The sequence below is a fragment of the Sphaerodactylus townsendi genome, linkage group LG14 (assembly GCF_021028975.2).
Source record: "Sphaerodactylus townsendi isolate TG3544 linkage group LG14, MPM_Stown_v2.3, whole genome shotgun sequence".
Taxonomy (NCBI): Eukaryota; Metazoa; Chordata; class Lepidosauria; order Squamata; family Sphaerodactylidae; genus Sphaerodactylus; species Sphaerodactylus townsendi.
Window position 1 is genome coordinate 16678314 of NC_059438.1, and position 12291 is coordinate 16690604.

The 12291-nt window shown below is 43.4% G+C and overlaps 1 protein-coding gene across 8 annotated transcripts in view; it reads right to left on the minus strand.

Annotated features, from left to right (window-relative positions):
- Positions 1-12291, minus strand: part of PHKB (phosphorylase kinase regulatory subunit beta) — a 141253-nt gene that overhangs the window by 121212 nt on the left and 7750 nt on the right. For 4 of the 8 annotated variants that reach the window (XM_048516164.1, XM_048516165.1, XM_048516167.1 and 1 more), the window contains exons 3-5: positions 8422-8436; positions 1659-1748; positions 744-882 (exon numbers count right to left, since the gene is read on the minus strand). In XM_048516164.1, the coding sequence (XP_048372121.1) occupies positions 744-882; positions 1659-1748; positions 8422-8436 (244 nt within the window). The remainder of the gene's footprint in view (positions 1-743; positions 883-1658; positions 1749-8421; positions 8437-12291) is intronic. The other 4 variants (XM_048516168.1, XM_048516172.1, XM_048516169.1 and 1 more) reach the window with 1 other exon arrangement.

Consider the following 12291-nt stretch of genomic DNA (forward strand, 5'->3'; position numbering starts at 1 on the left):
CATACTTTCAGGGAAGATTGCAAATAGTTACTTGGCTGGCAACTAAGAACACAAGAACATAAGAACAAGCCAGCTGGATCAGACCAGAGTCCATCTAGTCCAGCTCTCTGCTACTCGCAGTGGCCCACCAGGTGCCTTTGGGAGCTCAAATGCAGGATGTGAAAGCAATGGCCTTCTGCGGCTGTTGCTCCCAAGCACCCGGACTGTTAAGGCATTTGCAATCTCAGATCAAAGAGGATCAAGATTGGTAGCCATAAATCGACTTCTCCTCCATAAATCTGTCCAAGCCCTTTTAAAAGCTATCCAGGTTAGTGGCCATCACCACCTCCTGTGGCAGCATATTCCAAACACCAATCACACGTTGCGTGAAGAAGTGTTTCCTTTTATTAGTCCTAATTCTTCCCCCCAACATTTTCAATGGATGCCCCCTGGTTCTAGTATTGTGAGAAAGAGAGAAAATTTCTCTCTGTCAACATTTTCTACCCCAGGCATAATTTTATAGACTTCAATCATATCCCCCCTCAGATGTCTCCTCTCCAAACTAAAGAGTCCCAAACGCTGCAGCCTCTCCTCGTAAGGAAGGTGCTCCAGTCCCTCAATCAACTAGACAAGGAAGGTTTTAAAAAGCTGTTCCTTTAGGGCTGTAAATGTCTAATGATAGGCAGGCTAGTCAGCTGTCTTGTGGAACAGTATCAGTGGATTTCTCAGAACAGGCTATACAAACAACAAACAATCCCACTTACCTATACGCAAGGGCCAAGGCCCAGGCACATGCGGCACAGTACAGACTGTCATGCACTTTCGCCCTCTGGTTGTCGCCAAATGTCTTGGTGGGGAAAAGACCAGTGATTGGGCTTTGGTACAGCAACACTGTCGATTTGACTGTCGAGAAAAACAAACCAAATCAATCCTCGCATCCCCCAAAGGTTTCAAAGGAATATTTTCGTTCCGAGGAAAAAAAAATAAGAGAGAGAGAGAAACAGCCAATGCCTTATGTTTGTCTTTGTTGGGCTATTTTGTCTTATTGGTTTTTTTGTTTGGGTTAGTTGGCATCTTTTATGGAATTTTAATTGTACAAGGTGATGCAATTGGTAGTTCTTTACGATTACATTGGGTTTATACTTAGGCGGATTCCGCATGGGCCAAAAACAGCGGTGTGAAAATGGTGTGAAAACAGTGTAAACCCCTTTACACCATTTTAAACCATTTTACTCCATTTTCACACCATTTTCACAACACCGTTTTTGGCCCAAGCGGAATCCACCTTAGAGTTTTCATTCCTTTTGTGATGATGATGATGATGATGATTACCATTGCTTTTGTTTTCTTTTTTATATGATTGAACTTGTTTGGTTCTAGCAGGGGAGCGCAGCTATCGTATACCCTTGACCGAAGAACAGTACACTCCTTCTACCTGGGATGGTCGTCCTCTTCCACCGAGCGCGCAGCGTTGGGAGGGACGCACATGGAGCGGTGAGGGAGGTAGGGGACACTCGCCTAGCCAGCCAGATCAGCCGAATCAACCCTGGCGATCAATGGGGTGCCAGATGTCGCAGCCAGATCGCCCTCACGTCCAATTGTACTTGCGTATTTCTGTTTGTCTTATTTTAACTAAATAAAAAAATAAAAAAGCAAAAAACACAAAACATTTGGCTTACTGATTCTGTAGTAATGATCCAACTTGTCCCACACGCTTTCTCCATCTGGCCTTGGGAGGTTAATGCTTTTCGCAGGCTCGTACACGGAGCCTAAAGGAAGAGATCACTCAATCTTAACCACACTTACCACAATATGAAATTCTAGTTAAAGCTGTCATACAGACATGGTCAAGAATATCCTTGTACTCAAGGATTGCAGGGGAAGCCCGGGTCTCCCTCAAGAAGCAGTAAAATAGTGGCGGCACTTCTACAGATGAGAACATTTCAAACACAAATGGCCTGAGAGGCACTTGCAGCATCTGAAAACTGCATGTTCCTGCTGAAATGTTGATGCCGCATTGTCCTCAGAGCAACCGCCGGCTCTCCAGCTTCAATCAAATCAAGTCCCACACATATGAAATCAGAAGGGCATGCAGGAATTCCTCCTTTTCAATCAAAAACCAAAAAGGGGGGAGGGGAGAACTCGACTACGACGACGCAGGGAACCTCAAAAGTTGACCTGAAAATTGTAAAATCTTCAGCAAAATAATTATATTTATTATATAGCGTACACACAAATGTCTGTTCAAAACACAAGGTCTGAATTGCAAGGTACACCTCAAAAAAATTCAGTGTAAACTGTTAGACCAATCTCGAGCACTGTTGATGATATCATCCTATAAGTGACCCACCTATTCAGCTTTCCGTAGTGGTCATTAAACAAAGTATGATAATACATCCAGGATGTATTAACGATAATACATCCAGGATGGCCATTACATGGGGTATCCCAATACCCCAGGCGCCCGCCGTTTCATCACGTGGGGGGGGCACCGGGTGTGACGAAACAGCGTGCCGCCAAGCCCCGCCCCCTCCTGGCCTCCCTGCAGGCCGGCTCCTGCCCTCCCCAGTGGGGGGGGGGGCGGGAAGGCGGGAAGGCAGTCATGCCCCCAGGTACCATTTAGGCCCGGTACACCACTGCTAGGGAGGACAGGGTTTAGAGATGGGAGGGACCTAAGCATGGTATAATGCCACACTCCAAAGCAGTCATTTTCTTCATGGAAATTGATCTCTACAGTCTGGAGATAAGATCTTCAGGATCCTCCTAGACGTCAGCAACCCTACATAACCTCCTAAGCTATTATTATTGTTTTGTCCGCTCGCTGAAAACAGATTGCTCAGTTCTCAGAGAAATATGTGCAGGGATTACCTGAAACCATGGCATAGTTCAAGTTCATTGTAAGGCTTTATACCTACTTATAAAGATATTTGTGCTCCCTTTTCCCCTCTCTCTCCCGTCTTTATGTTGCCAAACTTGCTCTTTAAAAGCTGAGGACTAATTAAGAATCAGCCCTGGCTAGTTAATTAAGAATCAGTCTTAGCTAGCTGCATATAAAAATTAATCTGTTCTTTGAATAATATATGCACAGTCCTTGTATCTGAGCTATAAAAATGAAAGCCTCCCCAATTAAGCTTGATACTTCATGCTAATTTTATCAATGGAGGGTTTCAGAGTAAAATATTAACACGGCAATGAATGTAACAGGTGGATGAAAATGGATCCAGAAAAAAGAACACGCAAGCTGTGAATATGGGTGGCCTTTGAACCCAAAGGGATAACCTATACTAGTGATAAACGAAGGAATTTTAGTGGGTTTTTGAAGTTAATAATATAGCGCAGTTAGAATATTTGGCATGACAGATAAGCTTAATAGATTGCCTACCGTCATTCATCTCCCCGTTTGATGCACAACAATAACAGAATATCTGCCATGTTCTAAAATTTTGTGAGACAATAGGCATATCCTCAGCTTTCTGTGGAGATGATGCAGCCTAGAACATGTTCTGGAACCCTTTACCCTAACCTCTAGGGCTATCTCAGGAAACAACTCAATATGGAAAAAGTTCTATGATTGTAGAAAGTTTGAATGCCTTGAACTGCCAAGACGAGTCTTCTTGCACCTTAAAGACTGGCAGAGGTATTGCTGCATATGTTTTCACTGGCTAGCATCTGTTTGACCAGATACATGAAGTCAGGGGCGTAACGAGGCAGCCCTGGGCAAACTGTAGCCCTGGGCAAAACCTGAGTTGGATGCCCCCCCCCCCATGGGCGGCCACTCCACCACGACCAATTTTTTGCACCAGGACATTGGTGCCTGCAGGGGGTGCATTTTTAGACATATCAGCACCGAAATTTCAGAATATCATCAGGGGACTGTCCTTATGCTACTCCCCAAGTTTGGTGAGGTTTGGTTCAGGGAGTCCAAAGTTATGGACTCTAAAAGGGGGTGCCCCATCCCCCATTGTTTCCAAAGGGAGCTAATAGGAGATGGGGGCTACAGTTTTGAGGGTCCATAACTTTGGACCCCCTGAACCAAACTGCCCCAAACCTTGGGGGTGCCATAATGAAGTCTCAAGATGATACCCTGAAATTCTGGTGCTGATACGTCCAAGAATGCCCTCCCTGCAAGAACATCCCGAAATTTGCCCAAGAATCTTTGTTCTGCATTGAGTTTTCTGCATTGCTGTCAATGGGGGTTGCAGGCTGGGGGGGGCACATTTCTGAAGGCACAGTCTCATAACTTTCAGGGTCTCATAAGGAGACTGCCCTAATGATTCCCCCCAAGTTTGGTGCAGTTTGGTTCAGGGGGGCCAAAGTTATGGACCCTCAAAACTGTAGCCCCCATCTCCTATTAGCTCCCATTGGAAACAATCGGGGATAGGGGCACCCCTTTTGGGAGTCCATAACTTTGGACTCCCTGAACCAAACCTCACCAAACTTGGGGGGGGTATCATAAGGACAGTCTCCTGATGATACGCTGAAACTTTGGTGCCGCTAGCCTAAAAACTGCGCCCCCTGCAGGCCAAAAAAAAGGAAAACCACTAAAAAATACCCAAAAACGAAACCCAGCATTTTAATGCCCCCCCCACAAGGTGATGCCCTGGGCAGCTGCCCACCTTGCCCAATGGGCATTACGTCAGTGCATGAAGTGTCACCTCAGGTGGCAGACATATATGTGGTTAAAAATGGGGGGAAATGTCAACACTGGAATCAAAGCACCATGAAATACAAGACAGCAAGGAAGTCTGTGAACTTTTTCACACACTGATATCTCGCAATGCACATCTTCCTCCAAACCCACATATATACTGTCAAGAGACAGAAAGGCAAAGAGTAAAATACATAATGAATCCACTGAAATGGGCTCTAGTCCACAAATGCTTATAAAACCGTTGCCCTTTAAACTATAACCAGGTTCTCTGTTGTTTCCTGCTGTAGGCCTTCCATACAGAATTGAATCCAAAACACATTTATGCTTTAAACAGCTACGCTCCGAACCTAATTGTAATTTTTAAGCTAACGCTTGCCCAAATAAAACATGTTCTTTGTTCATTCAGTATGAATGTTGGAACAGGCCCCAAAGTATATGCTAAAAATAAAAAAACAAACCCTTGGGTGTTGTATTGAGGATAGCACTAAGCTGTCGAGAAACATATTAATTCTTTATTACACGTATCCTTGTGCCAGTACAGAACAATAGCAAAGACAATAGGGTGAACCTAGAAGAAATGCAATTTGTTAATTTCATCCTATATGTTAATTTTAGTTAACCTTCCAATGCAGTCGAGAATTAAAATGACTCTCAAACTGTCAAGAGGATACACTGCAATTTACCAGCAATTACTGGTCACGAAAGATTACAGGACAATTGATCCCATTAAGGTTTTTTTAAAAAATGGAATATGGAGTTTGTAGAAGATCTAAAACAAAGTTTCATCATATTCCCCCAGAGTTTTCCAGATAAATCTGAGCCTTGTCTGTCTGTCTGTCTGTCTGTCTGTCTGTCTGTCTGTCTGTCTGTCTGTCTGTCTGTCTGTCTGTCTGTCTGTCTGTCTGTCCGTCTATCCATCCGTCTGTCTGTCTGTCTGTCCGCTCCTACCTACTTACATGGGCTCAGAGAGGTTTACAACATTGCTCCTCATATAAAACACAATAAAATAACATACAAAATGCTCAGGGTTCAATTATGACATCTTAAAACAAAACAAAACCCAGGGAAGGCTGGAATAGTCAAATTCCTATTTAATTGATCTTACAGAAAACCAAAAAGAAAAGGGAAGGAGAAGGGAGGCGAGCTATAATGAATAGACTTTGTCACTGTTCTTGGACATAGTTGGTTAATGTAATATCCTAGCAAAAATATGCTCTGCTCATGCCCCCAGTTTTCCCCATCAATCCTCTTTTTAAAATGATCAAATGTAAAACAAGCGTGTTCACGTAAAAAAAAAAATCTGCCTCCACTTTCGCCATAAAAAAACTGCAGCTCTCGAGGTCAAGAAAACAGGTGGCGTCCAGCGTGGTGTTTATTTAACATGCTGATTGGGGTGACAAGGAAGACCCGAGCTGCTAAATGTGTTTCTGCTATCATTTACACACTTAGAAAAAGTGGCCAGTACTTTGCATACTGATAAATGCTGCAGTATATTTAATATGAACACAGCAGTGATTGATTCTAATTAAAATGAATCTGAATGCCAGTCGATGAAGTAAACATGCGTAAAGCGCGGCCCTGAATACTAATAGGGAAAGGTCTGCCGTGTTGAAGTCGCAGATAGCAACCCCCTCTTGGTAAAGATTCCACAGGAAATAGCTCTGCAATACCGAACAGGTCATTCGGGGTAGGGGGAAGGGGACGAATGTTACTAGAATAACCACCTGTTAAGAAAATATTGTTCAATTCTCCATAAAATCCAAGCTGCATAAACTAGATCAATACATAATAAAAGCTTATTATACATAAGTGCAATGGAATTAGGAACCAAAGTCAAGGCGCACTTTGACAGTCAAGGCTGTACTTGAGTCAGTTCAGAATCAGACAAAACTAATTCTGCGTCAGAGACATAATGGAAGTTCTGTGACTCGTAAGCCTTTGATGCGTCTAATTTGATGACTCTTTCCACTTACAAAGAAAATTGCATCCTTTTAACTTAAAGCAGGACCTTCATGTTCCCTTATAATGGGGATGAAAAGCGATAAATGGAACTTACTTATTTGTATTAATTTATGAAAATGCATTTGCCAGGCTCAGCCCTTGACCAGGTTCTTGGGTGTGAGAAGATTCATGCACTGCAGATTGCCGCACAGAAAGCGCTTCCAACATAGGAAGATATGAAACTGGCACACCATCACATGATAACTGTTAAATCTTAATGGCAACCATAAACCTCCTGAAATTTCCCAACTTGGAAGGTTTATACTCAACCTCTGTCTCCTGCAGGGAGACTCAAGGTGGCTTACAAACTCCTTTCCCTTCCTCTTGCCACAACAGACACCTTGTGATGTCGGTGGGGCTGAGAGAGTTCAGAGAGAACTGAGACTAGCCTAAGGTCATCCCAGCAGGAATGTAGGAGTGTGGAAACACATCTGGTTCACCAGATAAGCTTCTGCCGCTCAGGTGGAGGAGTGGGGAATCAAATCCGGTTCTCCACATTAGAATCCACCTGCTCTGAACCACTACACCAAGCTAGAGCTGGCAACCCTAAGGTAGCACTAGCTATTGCAGAAACAGAACTGTGCTAAGCCATTGATGTTTTCGCTTGAGCATCGCTGGATCCAAGCTGGTATGCGGAAATATATTTTCTAGCTCCATCATACCACAACACAAGGACAGGGGACACTCTGTTGAAAGCACAATATCTGAATATAATGCGGAAGATTTAAAATGCAAAAGTAACTGGGGGGGGTTACACTAATTAGTTTCTTCCCAGATTGAAGGAGTGCATTAAATACCTAAAATGAATCTCAAACTAACTTAGTTTTCGAAAGCCTCCTGCCATTCTGTTGTGCAGAATCAATTACTACAGTACAAATCTTAATACTGCATCAATGAAAACGGGTATGAAATTAACTCTCTTTGGGCCTTTCCCCACTTACCTTAAGCCCCGCGCAAGTAGCGCGGGGTCCCCCGGCACTCCCCATGAGAGGGACGGCGACAGCGCAGCCGCCCCGACGCTGCCGCTGTCGCACCCCCTCAGCATTTGGGATCCCTGGTGCTCTTGTAAAGGGTGCCTTTTGATGACCCCGCGCAGAGCGTGGGGTCGTGGGGATGCCCGGGCGCGCACCTGGGATGCCGCATGCTGAGAGCAGCGTGCGGCATAGGGGGGATCGAAGAGAGTGGGGAAAGGTCCTTTGTCAAGCGGAATGCTCCCAAAGCAGGCTCAAGCCAACCCTATTACACAAGCAAAATAAAGGAAAAACACCCTACCTTAATTGTGAAATTAAACCATTTCAAATGGAAATTGGTAACTTCCTAACTGTGATCTGACCTCCGCCAGGTTTATTCTAAACTTTTCTTCTGTTTTTGAACAAAAAAAGTCAACATCCTTTTCCCAGATAACCTTTTTTTTGTTGAAAATGGGGCAATTTGCAAGGCAAAACCTATTAGCAGAGTTATGGACTTCCAAGGATAGTTGTGGATGTTCACTGAAACATTTCTGTCTAGATGCCCGAAATATAATGTACAAATGGCTATTAAAGCCAGCTCTTGGTAATGTCTGAAATAAGAACAATCATTTCATCTCTATTTAGGAGCCAGTTTTTAAAGGACACAGATGCAATCCAACTCTGAAAATACATTTCCACGTGATCACCCGAGAAAAGAACTATTCTAACACTAAAGAATATCACTGGCATTCAGCCTAAGAAATTGTGCTAAAGAAAGGAGGACAATATAGTTGAATAGATTAGAAAGAGATCCATTGGTATTGAAAAAGCTACACTTACCGGGAAATCTGCCCTCTGCAGCCAACAAAGAAATAAAATGCCTGTTAAAATCGAACAGTGCTTTTGGTTTAGTTTAATTTTAAGGGTGGCATGCAGCTACACAAACAAAGTGCCGTAGGGTGTGTTCATTCAATTCAAGCGATCTGTATAATCCATACAAGTGCACAGTCTACCTTGATTTCCTACCTCACAGCAGACACTGGGAATTGTGGGCATTTATCTGGTAGGTTGGGGAAGAGGTCATATTGTATGTGAACCAAGTGCCAGTGAACATCATCTGTTACCCGGTACTGCCACTCCTAATTTCAGTTTTGTCCGGGGTAAACTTTCCTGGTCATGTGAATGATGGGAAACGTGCAGGCAAAGCACTTAGCTTGTACAGCTGGCAATTCAGGGTTTGGTCCAATGACTATATATTTATGCTGATGTAACAGCCCATTACAAACCCATTACAAGATCATAGATCCCCAACGTGGCACCTGTAGGTGCATGGTGCCCATCAGTACTTTCCCCAGCACCCACTAAGATCTTCAGAAATTGGGGGGGGGGGGTACAGTAGGGCAGAGTTCGTTGTTTGCTGCCCTCTTTAAAGGAAATGGTTTTCCACAGCGGCAATAGCAGCCATGGTTACTGGGGAATCAAGATTGGTAAGCACCCAGGATTTCCTTAGACTATAACCGGTTCGATTCCCCTTCATGTTTTAATTTTTTCTATTCTCCTTCTCTTTCATCCTTTCCCCCTCAGGTGTTTCTTGCTTTAAAATTCCCTAACCTCTTCCTCCCTCCCCTCTGGGTGTTTTCCTTTCTTTCCAATTTTTTTTAAAAAAATCCAATTTCTATCTTTCTAGCCCCTGAAGTTATCCTTCATTGCTTTTTAATCCTTCATTGCTTTTTAATTAAACACACGTGGTTCACCAGATAAGCCTCTGCCACTCAGGTGGAGGAGTGGGGAATCAAACCTGGGTCTCCAGGTTAGAACCTACCTGCTCTTAACCATTACACCACACTGACTCTACATGGACAACAATAACCTAGATGTTGCAGTGATCAAAGAGAATCTTCCAGAGGCCTTTTTACATACATAGTGAATCCCAGGAACTTGGGGTTTGCCAAAATGCATACATATTGTTCATAACCTCTCTTAATAACCTATCCTCTTTTTCTGTTAAAATTTTGCAGGAAATCCTGTGTTCATGACATGCTTATTGGAGCCTCAAAGATATTGACTTTACCACCATTCAAAGACTTAGTTAGCCAAAGGTGCCATTAAAGTTAATGAGCCTTTTTAACTCACTTCAAGATCCAAATTACATCAAGATCACGTAAACAAATCCAAGGTTGAAGCAAGTTAATGAGAATATTTCAAAATAACCCATCAGACTGCCTGCCTGTTTTCAGATGAAGAAGTACAACACTACGATTTTTCAAACATGTACATGCTTACTAGCAGCAAACCACATCTTCTTCACAAGTGGGAAAAATGACATTTGTCAGACCAACAGAAACAAATTTACTTTTCCTATGCCTTCTGATTTTCAGGCAGTTCGTGCTGCTCAAAAGCATTTTAATGGACAAAATATGTCGTCGCCTGACAGCTTATATTCTCCGTCTAACAAATCCTGTGTTAAAATTATGCTTAATCAGTATTGCAATCTATTCCATGGCAACAAATGCATGTCATAAACACAGGATTATGGCTTTACTGCGAAATGAAGCAGAAGATGGGCTATGAAAGATATTTATAAGCAAGGGAATGCATATAAGAGAAAAAAAAACGTTTTGCTTCAAAGCCCTGTATCCTCCACGCACTCCTTGCCACATGTATTCTATTGAGGAAAGCCTATTACTTTAAAACTCATAACTAAGGATTTGCGCATTAGCAAATGTACAATATGTACAAAACGAGACGCAGATACGATACGAGTCACGCACAAGTCAGCCAACATCACAACCTTTTTTTATAAACATATAAAATAATAGGAGGATGGGACAGCCCCGATTCGGACTTGTTACACTGTAAAAGATTATTTCACATCAGGAAGCATTTAGACCAGTGATGGTGAACCTTTTCGAGACCGAGTGCCCAAATTGCAACCCAAAACCCACATATTTATCGCAAAGTGCCAACACGGCAATTTAACCTGATTATCGAGATTTTAGTTTAGAAAAAAACGATTGGCTCCAAGGCGTGCGTTACTCAGGAGTAAGCTTGGTGGTAGTCGGTGGCTCTGCTTTAAAGCAACTGTGCAACTCTTCCAACGGGTGAATCACGACCCTAGGAGGGTTTACTCAGAAGCAAGCCCCATTGCCAGCAACCAAGCTTACCCAGGTTGCGCTTTAGTTCTTTGCATGAAAATCAGTGGGGTTTAACAGCGCTTATCAGGGTTACCTACACTGCTTCCCCAAAACTAGGTCTTAGGTTTAATGCTAATAATCGAGCCCAGCGGCCCAGGCCAGCCTAATATGGGGTGGGGGGACTCTGTTTGCGTGTGCCCACAGAAAGGGCTCTGAGTGCCACCTCTGGCACCCGTGCCATAGGTTCACCACCACTGATTTAGACACTGACACAAGGAATTCTGTACTTTATCGAGCAACCATTACTGCCCAATACAATATTCATTGTTCGGTCTCTGTACAGCTTAAGCCATTTATGTACCATCAATATTGTTGAACACTCATTAGCTGCAGCTCTGTGCTACACAATGGCCCTCTGAGGTCACTGCCTTTTCAGACCACTGGTGGGATTACCTCCAGGACAGCAGAAGGCAACCAAATCAAAACAGAGTCACTTCAAGGGGAGATTACAATATGAGGTTGCTGAAATTTTCATTCACACATTCGGAACAATGGATACCATTACCTCACCTTCACCCCTGGGCTAAATAGGGACATAGGATTCTTATCTCATTACAGATCCTATGGGTATGTTTGATGAAGAGAAGGTTAAGAGGTGACATGATAGCCATGTTTAGATCAGGGGTAGGGAACCTGCGGCTGATGGGAATTGTAGTTCCTGAACATCTGGAGAGCCGCAGGTTCCCTACCCCTGGTTTAGATATTTGAAGGGATGTCATATTGGTGAGGGAGCAAGCTTGTTTTCTGCTGCTCCAGAGACTAGGACCAGGAGTGATGGGTCCAAGGTGAAGGAAAAAAGATTCCATCTAAACATCAGGGGAAAAAGTCCTGACAGTAATAGCTGCCCCCACCTTTCCCCACCTTTCTGTCCTGTAAGGAGACTCAAGGTTGTTTACAAACTCCTGTCCCTTCCTCTCCCCACAACCGACACTTTGTGAGGTCAGTGGGGCTGAGAGAGTTCAGAAGGACCGTGACTAGCCCAAGGTCACCTAGCAGGAATGTAGGAGTTCAGAAATACATCTGGTTTACTGGATAAGTCTCTGCCACTCAGGTGGAGGAGAGGAGAATCAAACCCAGTTCTCCAGATTAGAATCCACCCTGCTCTTAACCACGACACCACGCTGGCTCTCGATGTATATCACCAAACAATGTGTATCACCAAACAAAATCTATTCATGTTGTTAACAGTCCCATTAACATTTAAGGCAGTGTTCCGTCTTACGAGGCAAAGACAGAAAGTAAAAACTCAAATAACCTTCAAAAGCTGAACAAATTTAGCAAGTCAAATGACAGAAGGGTGTGTGTAAAAGATTAAGATTGCCTTACATTTTCTCTCCAAACACTAAAATCTTTTTTTTTCTTTCAAGAAGGCTGGAGGAAATCTTCCCTTACGTTCAGACAAGATCATTCTCTTCCCACAATGTCACACCCCCTGTGTGTGTTGTCTGAACAGCTCTGTTTCTTTGTTAGGGAAACCCCAGTGATAGATGTTGGCCAGGGTGTAAGTAACAAGCGC